Raw genomic sequence first — 22,033 nt, forward strand, 5'->3', positions numbered from 1 at the left:
TCATTGGTATCTGAGCAATGAAGAGTTAGGTATTTATTATAATTTTTGCAGTCTTGGCTTGTTTGTATTCTTCCTTCTTGAGTGGGCTTTCCACGAATCTAAAAGAGATTGAGTGTTGTGACCTAAGCCTGCAATTATTGCAGCCATTTCAGAACATTGCAGAAGCCATTTCAGAACCATTCCTAGGCTTCGATTCCTTAGGAATTCCTAAGGAATCGAAGCCTAGGAATGCTGCAGCTCTTAGATCCTCCTGCATACACAGACTTGCTAGACTTCGGTAAGATGAGGGATAATTCCCTGGGTAACCAGGCAAAGTCTCTTACTCCTTCCACAATCAGAAGGAGTCTCTCTGTGCACTGTGCTGTCTGGAGTTGGGGAGAAGTGACATGGCCATTCTCATGGCTTTCACAGCTAGCTCTACATAGAGTCACACCTGAATCCCTGCAGACCAGTACGGTACTGGGGCTAACCCAAGGCCTGCAGCCACCACTGCCTGATGTTTATTCAAGGCCCAGGACCACTTCAGTTAGCAGGGGGTGAATTCTGCCAGGATGGGGTGCATCCCATTAGAGGAGTGGATTCTCTTCTAGCACAGAGTGAGTCTAGAAACCCATTCAGGTGCAAAAATCTAGAATCTGGGACTTCAGAAATCTGCTTGGTGCTTTTACTGTGGCTGAGCTAGTATTCAAGTTGCAAGACACAGTCCTCTATACTCTTCCTTCCCCTTTCCCCACCCAGAAAGAGTCTCTTTGGAGCAGTACTGCCTGGAGTTTGGGAAGGGATGACACAGGCAATCCCTTGGTTGCCACTGCTGGTCACACTGGGTTGTACCCTAAGTGCACTGCCTCTGAGACCAGTGCAGCACCAGGGCTTGCCTTAGGACTGCAGTCCTTGTGGCCTGACTACCACTTAAATTTATTCCAGGCCCAGGCTACTTTAGTCAGTGGTAGTGAAGGCAGCAGAGACTTGGTTTCCTCCCACTGGGACGGTGAATTCCCCTCTGGTTTGGGGCTGGTCTAAATGCTCCCTCCATGGGTGCTAGTGGAATTCTAGCCTGTGTTGTGTTCTACTGTGACAGGACAGCACTGAGTTCTAATGCAAAGTTCAACACTTACTTCACCCTCCCTCTAGCACACAAATTATCTGTCCACTCTGCACTGCTTGGGATTGTGGGCAGTTTGTATAGGTAATGAAAAACTGTCTTTCCGACACTCATCGGTACCTCTTTCCTTGATATTATGTTCAAACCAGGTATTGTGATCACTCACATGATTTTTTGGTTCTTATGAAGATGCTTTCTTATGTGAGTGGTCATTCAATTTGGTATTTTTGCAGGGGAACAGTTGTTGGAGAGTTCTATTCAGCCATCTTGCTCTGCTTCCTCTCCTTAGAGAAATACTTCTTAATCAAGATTTAGGCTGGGCGCAGTGGCTTATGCCTGTAATCGCAGCACTTTGGGAGGCTGAGGCAGACAGATCACCTAAGGTCAGGATTTTGAGACCAGCCTGGCCAACATGGTGAAACCCCATCTCTACAAAAATTAAAATTAGCCTGTCATGAAAAAACAAAAGATTTAAATACAAGGCAAAAAGGAAAAGATTTCTTTACTTAAATATGTTAAAATATTAGGCTTCTGTTACAAAAACAATGTAAGTCAAATGAAAAGACAACTCATAGTCTGTGAGAAGACATTTACAGTGCATGTATTGTAACTGACAACAGATTAGTGTTAAGGACACATTAACTGATTAAGTATCAATAAGAATAATTAACTCATCAAAAATTAGGCAAAGGATATGAATAAGCATTTCAAAAGTTTCAGCAATCAGGAAAATGCAAGTAAAAAACGTGATACTACTTCATACTCAGCAATCAATGTAAAAATGTGGAGTGTAATAACGAGGCCAAAAAATTACAGTGTGATACAGTTTAAATGTTTTAAACAATAGTATTGATCATTGATATATGTATATGGATATATCAATATATATTCATAATATATAGTAAAAATTATATGTCTATTACATATATATGTAGTGTATGTGTATGTGCATTACAAGAGAATAAAGTACCATTCCCAGAAATTATGTATCCTTACTTCAAGTTAATGATTGTCTCTGTGGAATGAGGCTATTTGTGGAAGTAGAGAATTGAAGACAACCTAGGTATCTGTAACTAAGGGAATGAACAGTAAAATGTGGTAATTACATCCTGTGAAATACTGTGCATTATTTAGAAACACATATTTACATGAAAAGATGTAGTTACAGCATCATGGGTAGAACTAGAAAACAATGTTTATATTTAAAAAGTAAAATATATGGATCTATAGCATAAAACACATGCTTGTAATAACAATATATGTTTTACCAGTAAATGTGTATATCTGAGAACATATCACATTTTATGTGAACTTATGAAATGGAGGAGAATGAGAAAGGGATTGGGAATAAGCCAAAAAAAAAAAAAAGCAAACGAAAACATCTTTTACAGCTGATAATGATAATAGGTCATGGAGTGAATAGTGTAAAAGTTCAACTTTGCATTCAAGGTTAAGAAAAGAGTAGAAGGAAAAAAAGAATATAAGATTTTTGGCATACTTAGGATAAATTAGAAGGTAGAGATCCTGGAAGGATGAGTAAGGAAACTGGTTCATAAAGACCTGCAATCATATTATAGTAATGGAAATAGAGAATAAAAATGCATACAAAAAATCTATATAGGAAAAATGGGCCGAACTTCATAATATTGGACTAAAGGACAGGGGAAGAATCGTGAAATTTTATTGCTACAAGGTATGTTAATGTTCATCTAGTTTAACTTCCTAATTTTATAGAAAACTCAAAGTGAACCAAAGGCTTAGAAACTATTTGTCTTGTCCAGAGTTGCACAACAAATTCATGGAAAAGCCAAATTAGAACTCACATCTTGCAACTACTAATCTAGTGAGCATCTAAGCCTAGCTCTCTGACAGTATGCACAGCAGTAGGGAAGTTAAGTAGGAGAGTTGATTGGGGGGAAAAAGTATGATGAGTAGATACTTTGATTTTTGACATCTGCCTGGAAGATTCATTTAGCGTGGACATTAGGGCCTAAGGATTATACATTGAGTTTAGAGATTGATAAAACTAGTTGCAGTTTTCCAAAGCCTAAAACGTCTTAAGTGTTTAATTGTCCATGAGCAACTTTGCCATAATATTTACTGACAGTATTCCATAGCTTAACATTAAGCAGTTCAGAGTTGTATACATAAAACTATACTTGCTTTTCCTGCCACAGATTTGAAGGAACATAAGGATAAACAGATGCTTCTTTTAGGGAAGAGGGTGTTGCTTTCAAGTATGACAGATTCTGAATGATGGGCATATTGACATTACCAGAATTTAGGTTTTGAGATGCTCTATGTAACCATGCCAAGAATAACTAAATTAGAAACTGCTTAAGCACTAGAGTTGTTCAAGTTTGTGCTTATACTGAAACATTAATTTCATTTGTTGTCTGATAGTGTGGTGCAAAAAAGTTAAAATCATGTGAATTTATAATTAAAGCTTTAATCATATTTCATTTTGAGAGTTTTTGGTGATACCTTGTCATAGTAGATAAAACTCTTCAGCCTATTTTCTTAAGAACCTTCATTCACCTGATCTTCCTCAACCCTCCAGTTATACAGAAAAGTAGTCATGTTGCTGTTTCTCAGAAAAACTTTTGGTAACCTTAGATCATTTTTGCCTTAGATCATTCTGTTTCTCAGAAAATTTATAATTTTCTAAACCTAGCTAAAACTTGCCATCTCCCAAAAGACTTATCTCATTCATTCTACCAGATTTTTACTCTTTTATTCTTGTGAAAACCTACTCAGTATTTATTCATTTAAACTTAGATTTATACTGTTTTTCCAGAGGTGCTTTTTTGTCTTATATATTTATTTATAATATATATCCAACTGAGTTATGATGATAATTATTTTCCAACTCTCATGTGCTTAGATTTTATGCCTGCCTTGTAAAGTCTTCGAAGGGAAAGATTGTCATTTATTATATATTTTTAGGAATAACCAATGTTATCTTTTAAAAGGATGTACTATAAAGACTAAGTAGTGGCCGGGCGCTGTGGCTTACGCGTGTAATCCCAGCATTTTGGGAGGCTGAGGCGGGCGGATCACCTGAGGTCGGGAGTTCAAGACCAGCCTGACCAATATGGAGAAACCCCGTCTCTACTAAAAATACAAAATTAGCCGAACTTGGTGGCTACTATAATCCCAGCTACTAGGGAGGCTGGGGCAGGAGAATCACTTGAACCTGGGAAGCAGAGGTTGCAATGAGCTGAGATCACACCTTTGCACTCCAGCCTGGGCAACAAGAGTGAAACTCCGTCTCAAAAAAAAAAAAAAGATTAAGTAAAGCATTTGCATGGGTTCCTTATTAATGTTTCATCAGAGTAGCATCATCAGAATATTTGTTAAAAATAATTTTAGCTGGCCAGGTATGGTAGCTCAAGCCTGTAATCTCAGCACTTTTGGAGGCCAAGGTGGGTGGATCACCTGAGGTCAGGAGTTTGAGAACAGCCTGGCAAACATGGTGAAACCCCATCTCTACTAAAAATACAAAAATTAGCTGGGCGTGGTGGTGGGCACCTGTAATCCCAGCTACTCGGGAGACTGAGACAGAAGAATTGCTTGAACCCAGGAAGCAGAGGTTGCAGTGACCTGAGATTGTGCCATTGTACTCCAGCCTGGGCAACAGAGCAAGACTCCATCTCAAAATAATAACAACTTAGCCACTAAGGACTTATCTCATTAACAGACATAGATATTATCTTCATATAAGGAGCCTATAATTTGTCAAATCAATTTATTTTATATTCATTGAGAACTTAAAAATGTACATCTGTGCTCTGAGGGTAGAAACAGTCTTTATAATAAGTTTATGTATAATGTGATAGCCTCAAAGTTATTTTAATTTCACCCATTTCATCTCACGCGCACTTTTGTAGCTTCGACAGTTTCTATGAGGATGAGATCTCATTAAATTTTTCTAGCTCGAAGTTCTCCTGGTTCCCTCTACCCACATGGCTCAGAGACACCTGAAAAGCAGCAGGCTCCAAACTAACCTTATCATTATCTCTCAAATCTTTTATCCATATTCGTGAATTGTACCATCCAATTCCTGATTCAGAAAACTAGGAGACATCATAAATTCTTTTCTGTCCCAACTCTACCTTGTAAATGTCTCTCTGATCTTTCACTTCATTACTTTCTCATCTGAGCTACAGCTGTAACCTCTAAATTAGCTTACTGCCTCCATCTTCCTTTTTCATACTGTTATCAAAGTGATCTTTCTAAAATATGTCTGATCATGTCACTCTCCTTCAATGGTTACTAAATACCTATAGGATATAATCCAAATTATTCAACTTGACAAATTACTCAGCTTGAGTCTCCTGTAGTACCAAACATGCCTTCTTCCTATGTGCCTCAACTGTAGACTGCACATACATCTGTCACAGCATTTTTTTCCTTTTTTTTTTTTTTTTTTGGCGGGAGACCAGAGTTTTATTATTATTCAAATCAGTCTCCCCGAAAACCCTCAGGGATCAGAGTTTTTAAGGATAATTTGGTGGGTAGGGGCCAGTGAGTCAGGAGTGCTGATTGGTTGGCTCAAGGATGAAATCACAGGGACTCGAAGCTGTCCTCTTATGCTGAGTCAGTTCCTGAGTAGGGGCCACAGAACCGGTTGGCAGGTCCAGGTGGGGCCATCCGGTTGTCAGAAATGCAAAAACCTGGAAAGACATCTTAAAAGAACAATCTTAGGTTTACAATAGTAATGTTATATTCAAGAGTAATTGGGGAAGTTGCAAATCTTAAGACCTCCAGACTAAATGGCTGGTAGTATTTAGAATTCCAGCCCCTCTCATCCTAACTTGGTGGCTCCGGGCCTTTCATTCATTTTACAAGAACAATGTAGCTTTTGGGAAGGGCTATTTAAACTATAAACTAAATTCCTTCCCAAGGCTAATTCAGCCTATGCCCAGGAATGGACAAAGAGAGTTTGGAGGTTAGAAGCAAGATGCAGTTGGTTAGATCTGATATCTTACACTGTCACAGCATTTTTAACACTTTATTGTTTACAAATCCATCTCTCTACACTAGTCTTTGAGCCCCTGGAAGGCATGGATTATGATTTGGTGATTTTTATCTTGCCATCATCTAGCACAGTACTAGACATATGGCAGGTGCTCAAAAAAATACTTGAGTGAGTGAGTCAGTTAATTAAATAATTAAATTGCACTTTATTGGAGAGACAAAGCTAATTTATTCATGCAGATTTTCTATCTGCGTCCTTTGCTCTTTGACCTCTCAGGGCACAATTGTTTTCTTGAACTGTCATTATTTTTAAAAATTATATTTTGTCTCCTTCAGCTACACAGAAATGTGTGACCGCTTAGAAGTTGGATTTCCAAAACAACACACCTGAAAAAAATCATTTTAATATAATTAATAGAAGCTTTGCACAATGAGTTTAAAAGATTTTTAGTGTTTCTCATTATAGATCCAGGCTTTAAGCTATGTTAACTTTTAAATGTTTTTATTACCAATAATCTCAAAGTTTGACTGGGTGCTAGAGCCTTAAATATTTTTTATGTTTAGTGGTTTCTCTATATTTAAATGTGAAATAAAATCCAGAACATCTTTAAAATATGATAGCAAAATTACTTATATATAAGTGGCTTCATTGAAGAGCATTAGAGCTGATGTGATAGGAATGCAATTCTTAGTATTGCTCTATCATATTAAATCTGAAAAGGTAAATTATATAAATCACAGTTTGTATACATTCATTGTATTCATTTTAATCTTTTTTACAAATGCATATTTTTTTCTTTAAAAATGTATGTGCTGATAATTTTTATATACTATCTTACTTTTTTAAAAGACATGTACTTTTGCCGGGTAATAGTTTTATTTTAGCTGAGATAACATATTTTTCTCAGATGTTTCATATTCCAATTTAAATAATATTGTGTCTTCTATTATAAAAATGCTATGGAAATCTGGAATTCATGGATCACTAGTTTTAATTCATAGTGTGTCTTGGAAACAATCCCATGTGAGAAATGGCCCTGAGCAGATGTGCTTAGTCATAGAATTGCCAGACAGTTCCTTATGTGTTGGCAGCTAGTTTTCTGAGCATGGAAGACAGGTTTTAAGATAAGGAATAGGGCTTTGCTGTCAGTTTTCTATTTCTTCACACTGTTTTACTTTAATGTTATTTAAAGGGATTACTGTCACCTTTATTCAATAATGTTTTTTTTTTTCTCTCAATCTTTAAGAGACAGTAACAAGATTATTAGACTTTTAGAACACACTAGTCAAGAGGGGAACCTTAGCCACAGTTAATTAATATTAACATTTCTTGTTTGGGGGTCTGGCAAGAATAAAACAAATACATAACATCATTGTTCAGAACTTTTGCCTCTAAGAGTAGATGACTGTTTTCTGTCAAAATATATTTTAATTGATGTTTATAACTTTCTTTTGCAAATACTCTACATTATTCTACCTATCTTTAAAAATGTGGTTCTGTCTGGTATGAAATTTAAAAAGCATAGGCTTTGAAGTCAGCTCTAGTTTTTTATTCTGGCTCTGCCATTGTCTTAATCCATTGGGGCTGCTATAACAAAATGCCACATACTGAAAAGCTCAGAAACAACAGAAATATATTTATTACAGTCTGGAGGCCAGGAAGTTCAGAATTAAGAAGATGGCAGATTTGGGGTTTGGTGAGGGGCTGTTTCCTGATTATACATGACACCTTCTCTCTTTGTCTTCACGCAGTAAAAGGGGCAAACAAGCCTCCCTTGGGCCTCTCTTATGAGGGCGCTAATCCCATTTTCGAGGGCACTGCTATCATGACCTAATCACCTCCCAGAAGGCCCCACCTCATGATATCATTACATTGAGAGTTATATGAAGGTTGTATATATATGAGATTTCAACATATGAATTTTACAGGGACACAGATACTCAGACTAAAGCAACCATTTACTGGTGACTTGGGTAGGTTGTTTAACTGCATGGACTTCAGTTTTCTCATTGCTATAATGAAAATGCAGTTACCTTCCTTGCAGTGTTGCAATGTAATATAATTTACTGTCTTTGCCCACTTCCCTTCTACTTTAGTATCCAACCTCTGTAGGTAGGATATACAATATTTACAAATTACCTGCTAGTAGATTTGGGAGTTGGTATTAACATTGTAATAGTGGATTATTTACCTCCCAGACCTGGGAAATCTGCCTTTTTTTGTTGCTGCTGTAATTTCTACGACCAGAGTAACCATTTCTTTCTTTCTCCTCTTTCTATTATGTTGTACCCCCATTTCTTGCCAACTGTACAATCCCAAATTCTTTCTGTTCCCTTCTGTATGTTTCAGTTATATTCTTTTCGTTTTGAAATCTTAGTTTCTCTTTTGCAGGGTTCTTTTAAGACCTCAGATGTATAGACCTCCCTGATGAGTCCTCAGATACTTTCTTCTTCCCATTCTTTGGTGTTGCTTGGAAGAATCTGTATTTATTATAATCACTCTTTGGAGTTTTCTTCAGTTTGGATTAGCCCCACCTATCTATTCTTCTCCTCAAGAATTACTGGTACCTTTTATGCCTTAAAAATGCCTCCCTCATTCTCCTTGGTTGTTGATTTTCCTTAACGGATGATTTTTTTCTACCTTTCTTGAACATTTCTCTACCAGGACTTTTGTGTTTATGCCATGATTTCTTCTCTGACTTTTGTTGCTTTTTTTTTTCTTCTTCTTCTTTTGCTTCCCCCATTTCCTTATCCTACCTATGAAAAGTATACATTTCTTAGATTTATAACCATGTGACTCAATTTCTGTCCTTCATAGATGATCATATCTACCCTGCCCAATTCAAACTTTCAGCTCAATAACGTTTCCCAAGTATACACCTCTGACCTTGATCTCTTTGTTGATTTCCATAATTGAATTGCTAGGTCAGTGGTTTTCAAACTTTTTATTTTTTAACAGTAAACTTTAAAAAAAAAAGAAATCTTATACATGGAACCTCAGAATTTAAACTTATAAAAGCAGAATGGCTATGAAGGAGTAGACGGCCTCCCCATCTTAGTAGCTAATGCCATCATCAAACCTCAGAATTTTTGCTTGCTTGCTCTCTGTTGCTTCATCTCTATGTCTGCTCCTGTTGGCTCTATGTATAGATGATCGCAAATCCACTCATCATCAATATCACTTCTACCCCACTGTCTCTTGTTTGCAGTACCCTTTTCTCTGGTCTACCTGCTTTCACTTACTCCACTGCAATTCATTCTCCACACAATATATCACATCATTTACCTGCTTCAGACCCTCCAGTGGATTTTCATTGCAATTGGAACACATTCCAAAATTCCTACTATATCCAGAAGGCCCTTATGTGATCTGACCTCTAAACTTCCTCTCTGACTTTATCTTACACTTTTTTCTCTGTGATACATTCCGGCTTAATTGTCATTTCTTTGTTTTTCTCATATTCTTTCATTTATTCTTAATTATCTTTGCCTGTAATTCTTCTACCCTAAATTTCCTTCAGTTTTCATCATCACCCTTTAGGTCGCAGCTCAGATATTTCTACCATAGATGTCCCTGATGACCCATGTCTTTCCTATTTCCCTGTATCATCTTCTTTATAACATTGTCACTTTCTTTAATTACCTGATTTATTGAAATGCTTATTGCCTGTCTCCCTCCATTACAATATGAACTTTATGAGACGGGCTTTATCTTCCTTGTTTACCACTGCATCACCAGTGCTGATGACAGTGCTTCGTATGGTGCATGTAGCTGCTCAATAGACAGCACTTGGTATGGTACATGTAGGTGCTCAGTAAAATAACTCTAGGACTCCTGAAATACAGGAAAAACAAACAAAAAACTGATGAGCCACCAGCTCTTAAAGCTCAATATGTCCAAATTATATTCACAGTGTCGGGCATATTATAAGCATTCAATAAATATTTGTTCAAAGTATGAATGCATGGAATCCCTTAAATTATCTTTGTGAAACCTACACCATCTCTCTCAATATTGTTGTCATCATTCTGGTTTAGACTTTTCCTCCCTCTTGCTCATTTATTATAACATATTGGTTACAGAGAGAGAACTATCATTCTAGTCTATTTTTTACGAATGTCAGGTTTAAATTTCTAAAGTGCAACTCTGATACCATTATTGGTGCAGTTCCCCACTTGCCTCTAAATTGATACAGATAACTGTCAATTAAGGACATTGACATTGTAGTCCCCATGGCCTTTACAGTCTTATTTCTCATCTTCTCTAAATAAGTCCTACACTTACCTACCTTTACGCTTGTGCTTATCTTGTTTTTTCCTAAAACTTTCTCTATCTCTTCTTGTGAGATATATAATTCCTCTGCCAATTCTTGCTTTAAATACCTCTCACTTCGGTATTCTCCCAGCTAAATGTAAATGTGCTGCATACTCAGAATCATAATGTTTTATTTTAATCTTTTGTGTTACTTAACATATGCTTGCTTTGTGGCCCTCTTCAAGATTACTATAGCGCTATAATTACATTATTGAGCTGAAAGTTTAAATTGTGTAGGGTAGATATGATCATCTGTGAAGGAGAAAAACCCTTTGTGTGTTTTGTACCACATTATTGCAGCACCTCAAACATTGCAGGCATGAAGTAAACATGTTGTAAGCATGTCTGTTGAATAAGAGATTTCGATAGTCTGATCAATAATAGAGTATGAATTAATGTTTTCTGCACTTTGTCAGTGTTACCCAAAGTTACATGACTCTAAGACTATACTTGTAATCATTGTTTACAAAAGAGTAAATTGTGAATTCTGTAGTTATTTTATAAAATCTAAGACAGTGAATATACATCAGAATCCCCTGTAGAGATTCTGAAAAACAGAGATGACCAAGTATTGCCTGCAGACATTCTGAATAAGTCTCAGATTGAGCCTATCCATATATGAAGTGAAAAAGCCTATGCATATTAGTTGCAAAAAGCTCACTTTCGTACACACAAAGTATGGACACTACTACTGGTATCATAGAATATTATATCTAACATAAAAATTAGAATTTTGAATTACCTAAAACTATGTATAATTTTGAGTTAACTTCAAGTTTCTATAAATAATACACAAATAGTGTATTTAAAAACTGAAGAGCCACTATTTTGGAAAGTTTTGTTAGCTCAATGTATAGATTATAATATCCATTGCTTTCAGAATTTCTTCAGAATGCTTTTGCCTTGAATGGGTTTCATTATTAGACTGCCACTAAAAACTGAGAAGAGGAAAAACATTGAAATAAAACATTATTCAGTTTTGGTACTTACTCGGTTTCCTAAAAGCAGTAGTGATTTTAAAAGTTTAGAACTTTGTCTAAAATTATGTTTCAGGATTTTCTAAAGCTATTAAGTGTAAATGATCAGCTTTATTATACTGTATAAATACGAAAGTCCTTATTAAATTACCTAACGTATGCATTTTTCTGTTTCAAAGAGGAAAAACTTAAGAATATCAAATCAGCAAAATTAGCTTTTATATCTCTCAAAATCTTACCAGTTTTCATTGTATGCAAAAAAGGTATTATAAACATTTCTAGGATTCCCTTTGTATGAGAGTGCAGGAAGAAACAAAAATTTGTCTTAAAATAGACTCATTGTACTTGATGTTAAGTCTCAAAAAAGTGTATTGATAATTAAAGCATTTTAATTTCTGTCCAAATTGATGGTATAATTTAAATCTAGTATTATATGCTATCCTTTATGTTATACTTGATTACATTTTGCTTAACGAAGTTTTATTTTTTTAAAAGTTGTTGGCCAGGTGCAGTGGCTCACGCCTGTAATCCCAGCACTCTGGGAGGCTGAGGCAGGCGGATCACAAGGTCAGCAGATCGAGACCATCCTGGCTAACATGGTGAAACCCTGCCTCTACTGAAGAATACAAAAACTTAGCCGGGTGTGGTGGTGGGCGCCTGTAGTCCCAGCTACTCAGGAGGCTGAGGCAGGAGAATGACATGAATCCTGGAGGCGGACCTTGCAGTGAACCGAGATCGTGCCACTGCACTCCAGCCTGGGCGACAGAGCCAGACTCTGTCTCAAAAAATGATAATAATAAATAAGTTGTCATTCAAATGTGTTTAATATCATAAGCAATGAAAAAATACATTAATGAAAAATCCCAGGAATATAAAGTGGATTAACAAACATACCTGAAAATAAAGTAATGTGCTTTTTAGAATATTTATTTGAAGCAAAAGTAAAATCCTTGGGTAGTTATGACATCAAGATTGTTAATAGTTAACTAGTTGTGTTTTTTTTAAATCAAAATTTTTTTGTTAAACTGTTTTTAACTTTTATAAAATTACATACACAGGGAGACATGTATCTAAAACATTTGCATGTAAATAGTATAAATGTAATTATTGAGTTTCTTCATAAAATAATATTAGAATTATTTTTTTAGTTCCTTCAAAAATTTTAAAAGCGTAAATATTTAAAAGAACTCACAAGACCGCACAGGGCATACTTACAAAAGGCTTTTATTTAAAGGCCAAAGGATATTGTGCAGCCAGAAAAAGAACATAGGCAAGCATATAGCATCCAGGACACATTCAAGCATAGGCACCCTAGGGCCTTTATTTATACACAGACATGCTTTGTCTCCACCTTGAGCCACCAAGAATCTGTGCGATGAATCTTGGCTTCAGGAGAGCTCCAGGCAGGAGTTCCCATCAGGGTCATTTTTTTTTTTTTTTTTTTTTTGCCACACTGATCACATAGCCTAGCCTGGCTATCTAGTTATGCCCAGTGAAAATCATCGGTAAACAAATCAACTTGCAGGCTGCAGGAAGAGAGTCATACTTTAAACAGCACATCATAAATCCCGCTGTTCATATACTGGCTAAGAGTCAAGGCTAGACATTCAGGCATCCCCAGAGCTTTCCCAGTCCAGCTGTAAATTAATACTTTACTACACAGTTCCTGACTATTTAATCTAATAAAAAGACAAAATGATGATGGTAGCTGCATTGTATAAACTACAGTAAAATTTATAAAATGTTTTAATATGCATTAACTTATTTAAACTTTATAATTCTGTGAACTATATGGGAAAACTGTTTTTATCTCCATTTTATAGATACTAAGACTCAGAGAAGTTAAGTGATTGGCTCAATTCACATACCTTTTGTGTTTGTAGAGTCAGTTCTAGAAGACAGGCTTTCTGCCTTTTATTTTAGAATTTTTTTCAACCTGTTATGCCAAAAGTAGATAAAAAGAACTATTTACTTACTTTCTAACTGTTCTATGGAACAATGTGGAAAACTACTACTTATTTGCCCCCAAAAAAATAGTATTTGTGTTTTAGTGAATATAATATAATATGAATGTTTTCAGAATTTTTTTTATAATGACTTCCAAATTAGGTCTAAGTCCAGTGCCTATTTTTTTTTCTTTTTACCTATGTAGCAGGAGATTTCATCTCAAAGGAATATGAGATAATATATATTTGGAATAATTGTTCATAAATTATTTTTCTAGAATTTTTCACACATGAATATTAAATTGGGTGTGCAAGATCTAGGTAAAATATCAATATATAGTTGTACTTGTAACATTCTCTTTCTCTGTCTTTCTCTCCCTCTCTTTCTCTCTCCCTCTCTCCCTCCCTCTCCCTCTCCTTCTCCCTCCCACTCCTCTCCCTTTCCCCCTCCCTCTTCTCACCTTTTCTTTTTGCCCTCTCATTCATTTATGATAGATTTACTTGTCTCCTGTGCCCTAGGTACTGTGCTATCTCCTGAGGGTTTAAAAATTAATAAGGTGTGATCCTTGCTTTTAATTATCTTACATTGTATATTTTTTATGAACTCACAGTTCCATAAAGGAGAATCTCTATAGTATTGATTACAATACAGTGTAGTCAATCAATAGCGTATAAAGTATTATATATTATAAGTATTGAGATATAGAGTTTTCACCAAGGGGAAATTAGTGAAGACTTGAAGATGGGGAGACTTTTGAACTAGGTCAAACTTAAGGAATTGGTTAGAAGATGAAGGAGAAGACTAGTCCAACCAAACATGTGAAAAAAGAAACAAAGATGTGTTTAAGAAACACTGAGTGAGTGTTTTATTATACTTGGAATATAAATTACATGGGGGTAATTGGCAAGAGATGAGACTCTCTGATGTTAGATGTTGACTGGCCTTATATGCCATGTAGGGGAGTGTAGACTTTATGCCAAAAAGTGTGGAATCCAGGAATCATTGTTAAATAGGAGTTTTTAGTACTAGATAACTTTTTTAACAGATAAGATATATTATAAAGAATGAACGAAAGAGGAGACCATCAGTGAAGAGATGAGTTTGGAATCTATTGGAATAGTATTATGAGTGATAATGAAGCTAAAGTTTGGGCCATAGAATGAAAAAGGAATACACAATTGAAAGACAATTTAGAAATAGACTCAGGCCAATTAGATTAAAATAAGGGAAGAATCTAATTATAGAATTTTGGTCTTGGCAAATTGCCTAATCCACCTCTGTTGTTGGACATGAAGTCTTTGAGACGTGCAGCATGGTCAAGTGAATTGCGGTAAGGCATATTACTAGTTAGTGACGGAACTGGGTCCCTGCCTCTAGTGTTCTCCACATTGTACCTTGCTTCCTGTGTCTCCAACAGGTTTTTTTTTTTCTTTCTTTTTTTTTTTTCCTTGATCATACTATGACCTTATCTTGCTTACAGTTTACAGGATACTCTAATATACATTATCTATTTTTACTTGTTCAGCAATCCCATGAAACAAGTAGAACAAGCAATATTTTATCCTTTCTGAAGGTAAGAAAACCAAATCAGCGTGGTTGCTATGCTTATTCAGAGTTTTCTCAGTTTTATCCTTACTACTTAAATATATTATTCCTTAAGTTTTTCCTTTAAAAGTATATAGGATTTTATAACTGGTAGAATCATTTGTTGATTTAGATTGTAGATATACTCCTAAAATTATCTCTCAGCCTGACGCAGATTTTCCACAAATAAGGTGGTTTTTGTTTTCTCCTTTGGCAAATCATTTTGCAAATGAAGAAAATATATTTTTGTTTGTTTGTTTGTTTGTTTTTTCTTTGAGACGGAGTCTTGCTCTGTCACCAGGCTGGAGTGCAGTGGCGCAATCTTGGCTCACTGCAACCTCCACCTCCCGGGTTCAAGCGATTCTCCTGCTTCAGCCTCCCAAGTAGCTGGGACTACAGGCATGCGCGCCAGCCCACCCAGCTAATTTTTGTATTTTTAGTAGAGACAGGGCTTCACCATGTTGGCCAGGATGGTCTCAATCTCTTGACCTCGTGATCCTCCCACCTCAGCCTCCCAAAGTGTTGGGATTACAGGCATGAGCCACTGCGCCTGGCCTGTTTGATTTTTTTTATAATCTTGGTTAATTTAAAGCAAAACATTTTCTTAAATGCCTCATCATATAAAATATTATTGGGACCGTTTGAGGGTAGGCAGTCTGTCATAGGGGACTCTTTAAATAGTAGTTTTATTACTTATTGTGAATCCTAGGGCATATTGGTAAACCTCTATCAACCTTGCTCTCCTCTACTTCAGTTTGACATAGTAGTAGTCTTAATTCACGGTTATTATGAGTGTCAAGTGAGATGACTGCAAAGCATTTACAACAGTCCCTGGCCCTAATAACTACCTGAGATGTTTTCAGCTATTATTAGATTTGTATTTTCTAATGTAGGAAATTTATCACTATATAAGTAATGCAGTTTTAAAGACAGAGTCAAAAGGAAATGAATTAACATTTACTTGTGAATTTTGCATCAAATAATTTCTGTAAGTTTTATAGCACAAATATGATTTACATTTAGATACATACATAAAATGTAATTAAGAAATAGGGAACAGTTCCTACACTAAAATATTTTTCTTCTTAAAAAATATGTTCTTTAGATAATCAAAGTGTTTTATACTCAATGGTAAATTACAATAATATTAAAAATCATTTTTTCTGTCTAAAAAAGTCTCATCTTATTGTTCTAAAATCATTTCCTATGAGGAGTCAAGAAGATATTGAAACTTACTTGATTCTGTTAGAATGTTCACAAAAACTTGTCTTTTTCATTCGTTGCCAATACAGTCTCTGAAGAAAATAAACATTGTATTATGGTGGGACAAATATTTTAATTTATGTTAAGTGTTTACATAATACAAACTTCTGGTGTCTATGGAATGATCAAGGTATTGAAGTTTAAGTTCATTTTCATAGAAAGTCCAATCTCCATCTCTATAAGGATATTATAGACCTAAGTATATCCTTCTTAGTGCACTGGAGCTCTTGTTAGGTAATGTATCAAGATGATAAAGTGCTTTTTCAAGAAATTTATTGAATTACTTTGGTATATAATATAATTTACCCAAATAAAGCATTCATGACCTCTACTTCATACCCTTCACCATTCAACTATATTTTTTCTTCTTTAGTGTCTTCTATGTGCTTTCATTAGTAATAAAGGAATCTTCCAAAATTTATTCCATGGATGCATTTTCGATACACAAGAATTAGAACTGATTTTACCAAATTTAGATTTCTATTCTAATTTTTTATTCTTAGCGGTCTATGAAAACAGTGTTTATTAATTTACTTTATTTTTTAGGCAAGCCAAATTAGAGCTGAGAGTTGCTGTAGCAAAAGTGGAAGAGTTAACCAACGCGACTGAAGATCTGCAGGGACAGATGAAAAAGAAGGTATTTTCTATTTCTAAGACAAATGGATACCTGTTGCTTAGTTTTCTTTCTATTTTGTTGATTTATTTTGAATTAGGTGTTAAAGAGGGTTGTCAGAAGATGAATTAATTATTTTATTACCCTTAAATATAAAATATGAAAGTAGGAAGCTAAACTATATTATTGAAAACAACTTTATAAATAATTTTTTATTTCCATTCTCTGTAGCCTAATTCAATAAAACATCATAATCCCACTTAATCACATCATTACTGAAATGCAGATTAATACAAGATCAGGTTTCAGTTAACTGGTTATTTGCAGTTGGAAAACAAGCATTTAATACTACTTTTATGTTATTTACTAAAATATTTATTGGCATAATAGACTCTGGTTCTTTTAAATATGTAATAGAGAAATTTCAGAAGGATGTCAAGGAAAAGTCAGGCTTTATTTTTAGATAGATATAATTATTGAAAATTCTCACTCTGGGGCTTATAGCTATGTAACTTTCTAAGCTTTATTCCCAATCTGTAAAAAGTTGATTATGGATTTCTAATAATGGTAGATTTTTTTTAAGTGTTACAAGAACCCTTCCAGAGTAACAATTTTAAAACTTGGATACATTTTTAAAACACCAGAAAGCACCCAAAACAGAAAAAAGTAAAAGAAATAAGAATTGTTAATTTTTGGATTTCTGGCCTGTCAGTTCTCCCAACCCCCACAGCTGTGGCTTCAGAAAACACCTCTGTATGGGCTTAAGGTACCCAGGTCAAAGTTTAGGGCTAGAAAAGCAGTAGGAGATTTAAAGAAAAAATAGTGGCAGCAAGAGTAACACACAGAAAAAGAGCCAAATTCTGAGTGTAAATTCTTACCAAATTCATGCCTGACAACTAAATTATGCATATGGAAGTGGGGGAGGGACCCCAGAGAACCCAGTGAAGAAGCAGGCAGAGACCTAAGAGAAATCTACTTTTGAAAGATAGAGATGTATGAAACTAGATATTTGAGTTTACTACTTTTTATAATTGAATACATGCGAGAAATGTGTGCAACTGAAGCATCAGCATACTGAAGCCTTCCTTATTGTTTGAAGTATCAGAGGACAAAGCCCAAAGCTGGAAAGGCAGCTGAAAATTACAAGGGAATCTCTAGAAGCAAGGGAACCACAAAGAGGATGAACCCTACCTCTGCCCAAATCTTGACTAATCTTCAAATTATGAAGGCACAGGGCCTAGTTATAAAAGCAATAGTGGAAAGCAATAAGAACTAATTACATGTATCAACTGATACATACTGTATGTGGAATAGATTTCAAATATCAAGACCAAGCAAGATAATTGTCTACTTGAACTAAAAAAAAGAAAGAAAGAAATTAATGCTCAAAAGAACAAAACAAGTAACTGCAATGTATTGTCTACACTATCGGGTTTTCAATAAAAAATTACTAGACAGAAAAGTATGACCTATACTTGTTGGGGAGGTGCTGAGGGAGGCAGCCATTAGAAACTGACTTTAAATGGATCTATCTGTTAGATTTAGCAGACAGAGATTCAAATCAGCTATTATATTTATGTTCAAGAAATTAAAATCTGTTTTTAAATTAAAATCTCTAGGAAGAGATAGATAATTTTAATTGAGGACTGGGACATAATTTTTAAAGAAGAAACTCTAGAGCTTTAAAGTTGAGCAACTGAAATAAAAATTTCACTAAATGGACTCAAAAACAGATTGGGAAAGACAGAAGAAATAATCAATGAACTTGAAGTCAGATCAATAGAAATTACCCTGTCCAAAGAACAGAGAGTTTAAAAGATTGAAGAAAAATGAACAAGTGCTCAGAAATCTATAGAACAATGTGAAGCAATACAACATAAGTGTAATTGGAACTGCCAAAGGGAGGGGGATGGGAGCAGAAAAAAAATAAATAATGGCTGAAAACTTCCTAAATTTGGTGGAAAATATTAATGAGTAAACACAGAATCACTTTAAGACACATCACAATGATACTGACAGCCAGTTATGAAGAGAATACCTGAAAGTAGCAATAGAGAAATGACCTGAACAGAGAGGCAATGATAAGATTAAAGGCTGAGTTCTCATCAAGAAACTGTGGAAACACTTCTGGACATAGGCCCTGGCAAAGATTTTATGTCAAAGACTCCAAAAGCAATTGCAACAAAAACAAAAATTGACAAGTGGGACCTAATTAAACTAAAGAGCTTCTGCATACCAAAGGAAACTATCAACAGAGTAAACAGACAACCTACAGAATGGGAAAAAATATTCACAAACTGTGCATCTGACAAAGGTCTAATATCCAGCATAAAGAACTTAATTTTGCAGGAAAAAAAAAGCATTAAAAAGTAGGCAGAGGACATAAACAGACACTTTTCAAAAGAAGATATACACGTGGCCAACAAGCAAATGAGAAAATGCTGAATACTACAAATTAGAGAAATGCAAATCAAAATCACAATGAGATACCATCTCATACCTGTCAGAATGGCTATCATTACAAAGTCAAAAAATTACAGATGCTGGTGATGTTGCTGAGAAAAGGGAATGTTTATCCACTGCTGGTGGGAATGGAAACTAGTTCAGCCACTGTGGAAAAAGGTTTGGAGATTTCTCAAAGAACTCAAAACAGAAGTACCATTCAACCCAGCAATCCCATTACTGGGTATATAACAAAGTAATATAAATTGTTCCACCATAAAGATACATGCCCATGTATGTTCATCACAGCATTATTCACTATAACAAAGAGATGGGATCAACCTAGATGCCCATCAATAGCAGACTGGATAAAGAAAATGTGTTACGTGTACACCATGGAATACTACACAATCATAAAAAGAGCAAAATCATGTCCTTTGCAGCAATATGGATGCAGCTGAAGGCCATTATCCTAAGCAAATTAACCCAGGAACAGAAAACCAAATACTGTATGTCCTCACTTACAAGTGGGGGCTAAACATTGAGTACAAATGGACACTAAAGGGAACAATATACACTGGCCCTACTTGAGGGTAGGGGATGGGAGGAGGGTGAGGATTGAAATACTACCTATCAGGTACTATGCTCATTACCTGGGTGGCAAAATAATCAGTATACCAAACCCCCTGACACACAATTTACCCATGTAACAAGCCTGCCCATGTACCCCTTGAATCAAAAATAAAGGCTGGAAGGGTGAAAAAAAAACCTGTGAAAACAGAAAGTATTGGAATAATACATTTGAAATGCTGAAGAAAAAAATACTAAGAATTCTATATTCAGTGAAATCATACTTCAAAACTGAAGGCAAAATACAGGCATTTTCAAATAAACCAAAAATGAGAGAGTTTGTCCCCAGCAGACCTGCATTCAAAAAATTCTGAAGGAAGTTCTTTAGGCTAAAAGGAAATGACACCAGATGGCAACTCAGATACAAGAAGAAACTAAAAGCAACAGAAATGGCAAATATGAAATAACGTGTGTACATACTTTTCTCTTCATATCTTTAAAAGATGACTGCTTATAGCAGAACTAATAACACTGTATTTGATGGATTTGTAAAGTGTGCAGATGTAATATATGACAACAATGGCACTCAGGACTGGGATCCTACATGGATATACACTGTTGCAAGGTTCCAGTGTTTTCTCTGAGCTTTTATCTAAATATTAACTCTAAATAAATTGGGTAAGTTCAAGATGCATATTGTAATCTCTACAGCAACTACTAAAAAATAGTTCAAACAGATATAGCTAAAAGCAATAGAGGAATTAAAATAGCATTCTTAGGCTGGGCATGGTGGTGTGCACCTATAGTCCCAGCTACTTGAGAGGCTGAGACAGGAGGATCACTTGACCCAAGGAGTTTGAGTGCAGCCTAGGTAACATGACAAGACCCTAAAAATAAAAAAAATTTTAAAAAAATGGCCGAGTGCAGTGGCTCATGCCTGTAATCCCAGCACTTTGGGAGGCCGAGGCGGGTGGCTCACTAGATCAGGAGTTCAAGGCCATCCTGGCCAATGTGGTGAAACCCCGTATCTACTAAAAATACAAAAATTTGCCAAACGCGGTAGCAGGCGCCTGTAATCCCAGTTACTCGGGAGGCTGAGCCAGGAGAATCGCTTGAAGCTGGGCAGCAGAGGTTGCAGTGAGCCAAGATCACGCCACTGCACTCCAGCCTGGGAGACAGAATGAGATTCTGTCTCAAAAAGAAAAACAAAAAGTTATGGCATCATAAAAAATATTTGTTAACACATGAAACAGGAAAAGAAGAACAAGAAATTTCTTTAGAAAGATGATACAAATAAAATTTATTAATATAGGTCAAAGCATCACTATGTCAAAGAAGAAAGACCCTGTGATTACCTTGATACTTAATGAGACATAGAATAGTATAGTTAAGAGAGCATATTCTAAAGGCAGATTCTCTGCATAGAAATCTCTCTCTTGTTTTGTTAGACTTGCATTATAGAAATAGTCTGAAATATTGGTAGAAATCCATATGCAATAACTTTTGAGTGTTTTTTATGAATATAGGATTGATGATGAAGTTCTCCCCTCCTTTTTATTATACACATGATTTGTTTCCAAAGTCACATTGTTTCTTTTAACGTATGTATTGGAATGCTAATAGCATAGTAACTTTATAGCATGAACTGTTTTCTTTAGGCTGTATAATGGTGTATTGAATTTTCACATACTCAAAGTAAGCTTCTGGTTTCTTTATTTTCTAGGAGAAGGATGTGGTGTCTGCCCATGGAAGAGAGGAAGCATCAGATAGGCGCTTACAGCAGTTACAGTCCAGTATAAAACAATTAGAAATAAGGTAAATTGTTAAATGCACCTAGCGTTGTTGATATGCTTTAAAGATATTTTACAATAAAGTGTCAGAGTGTGATATTTACTAGAATAAATATTTTATAAACTCTAAATCAAAACTATAATCATAGGTGTAAAATCTGATTTAATCGACATTATTTATTAAAAATTATATTCAACAGATTGCTATACTTTGAATATATATTCAAAGATAATTTGTTTAATATGATTTTAAAATCTTTACTAAGTGCATTAATTTAACTTTGAACGAGAATAGTTGTGCCAAATTTAGTCCAGTACTTTTTGGGAAACAAATAAAACCCTTGATATCATGCTTTTGTATCAGTACTGCGAGCACAAAGTACACCTTTATTTTCATTTGTCCTTAGGTCAGCCTGCAGATTTTGGTGTGAACATAGTTGACCTTCAGTA

The 22,033-nt window shown here is 35.4% G+C and overlaps 1 protein-coding gene and 1 long non-coding RNA gene across 8 annotated transcripts in view; one reads left to right on the forward strand and one right to left on the reverse strand.

The window, feature by feature from the left end:
* SCLT1 (sodium channel and clathrin linker 1) overlaps window positions 1-22,033 on the forward strand; it is a 219,893-nt gene that overhangs the window by 111,325 nt on the left and 86,535 nt on the right. For all 6 annotated transcript variants that reach the window (XR_004182683.1, XR_004182684.1, XM_003899182.4 and 3 more), the window contains exons 10-11: window positions 16,715-16,805; window positions 21,517-21,608. Coding sequence is in view for 4 of the 6 variants with exons in the window: in XM_003899182.4 (XP_003899231.1) it covers window positions 16,715-16,805; window positions 21,517-21,608 (183 nt within the window). In the remaining 2 variants the exon portion in view is untranslated. The remainder of the gene's footprint in view (window positions 1-16,714; window positions 16,806-21,516; window positions 21,609-22,033) is intronic.
* LOC103884631 overlaps window positions 9,837-22,033 on the reverse strand; it is a 28,531-nt gene continuing 16,334 nt past the window's right edge. Inside the window, exons 3-5 of one of the 2 annotated variants that reach the window (XR_004182685.1) lie at window positions 16,142-16,200; window positions 13,243-13,310; window positions 9,837-9,917 (exon numbers count right to left, since the gene is read on the reverse strand). This is a non-coding gene — a long non-coding RNA (uncharacterized LOC103884631). Of the gene's footprint in view, window positions 9,918-12,799; window positions 12,901-13,242; window positions 13,311-16,141; window positions 16,201-22,033 lie in introns of those variants that run through there. The other variant, XR_004182686.1, reaches the window with a different exon arrangement.

This window comes from Papio anubis, chromosome 3 (assembly GCF_008728515.1).
Source record: "Papio anubis isolate 15944 chromosome 3, Panubis1.0, whole genome shotgun sequence".
Taxonomy (NCBI): domain Eukaryota; kingdom Metazoa; phylum Chordata; class Mammalia; order Primates; family Cercopithecidae; genus Papio; species Papio anubis.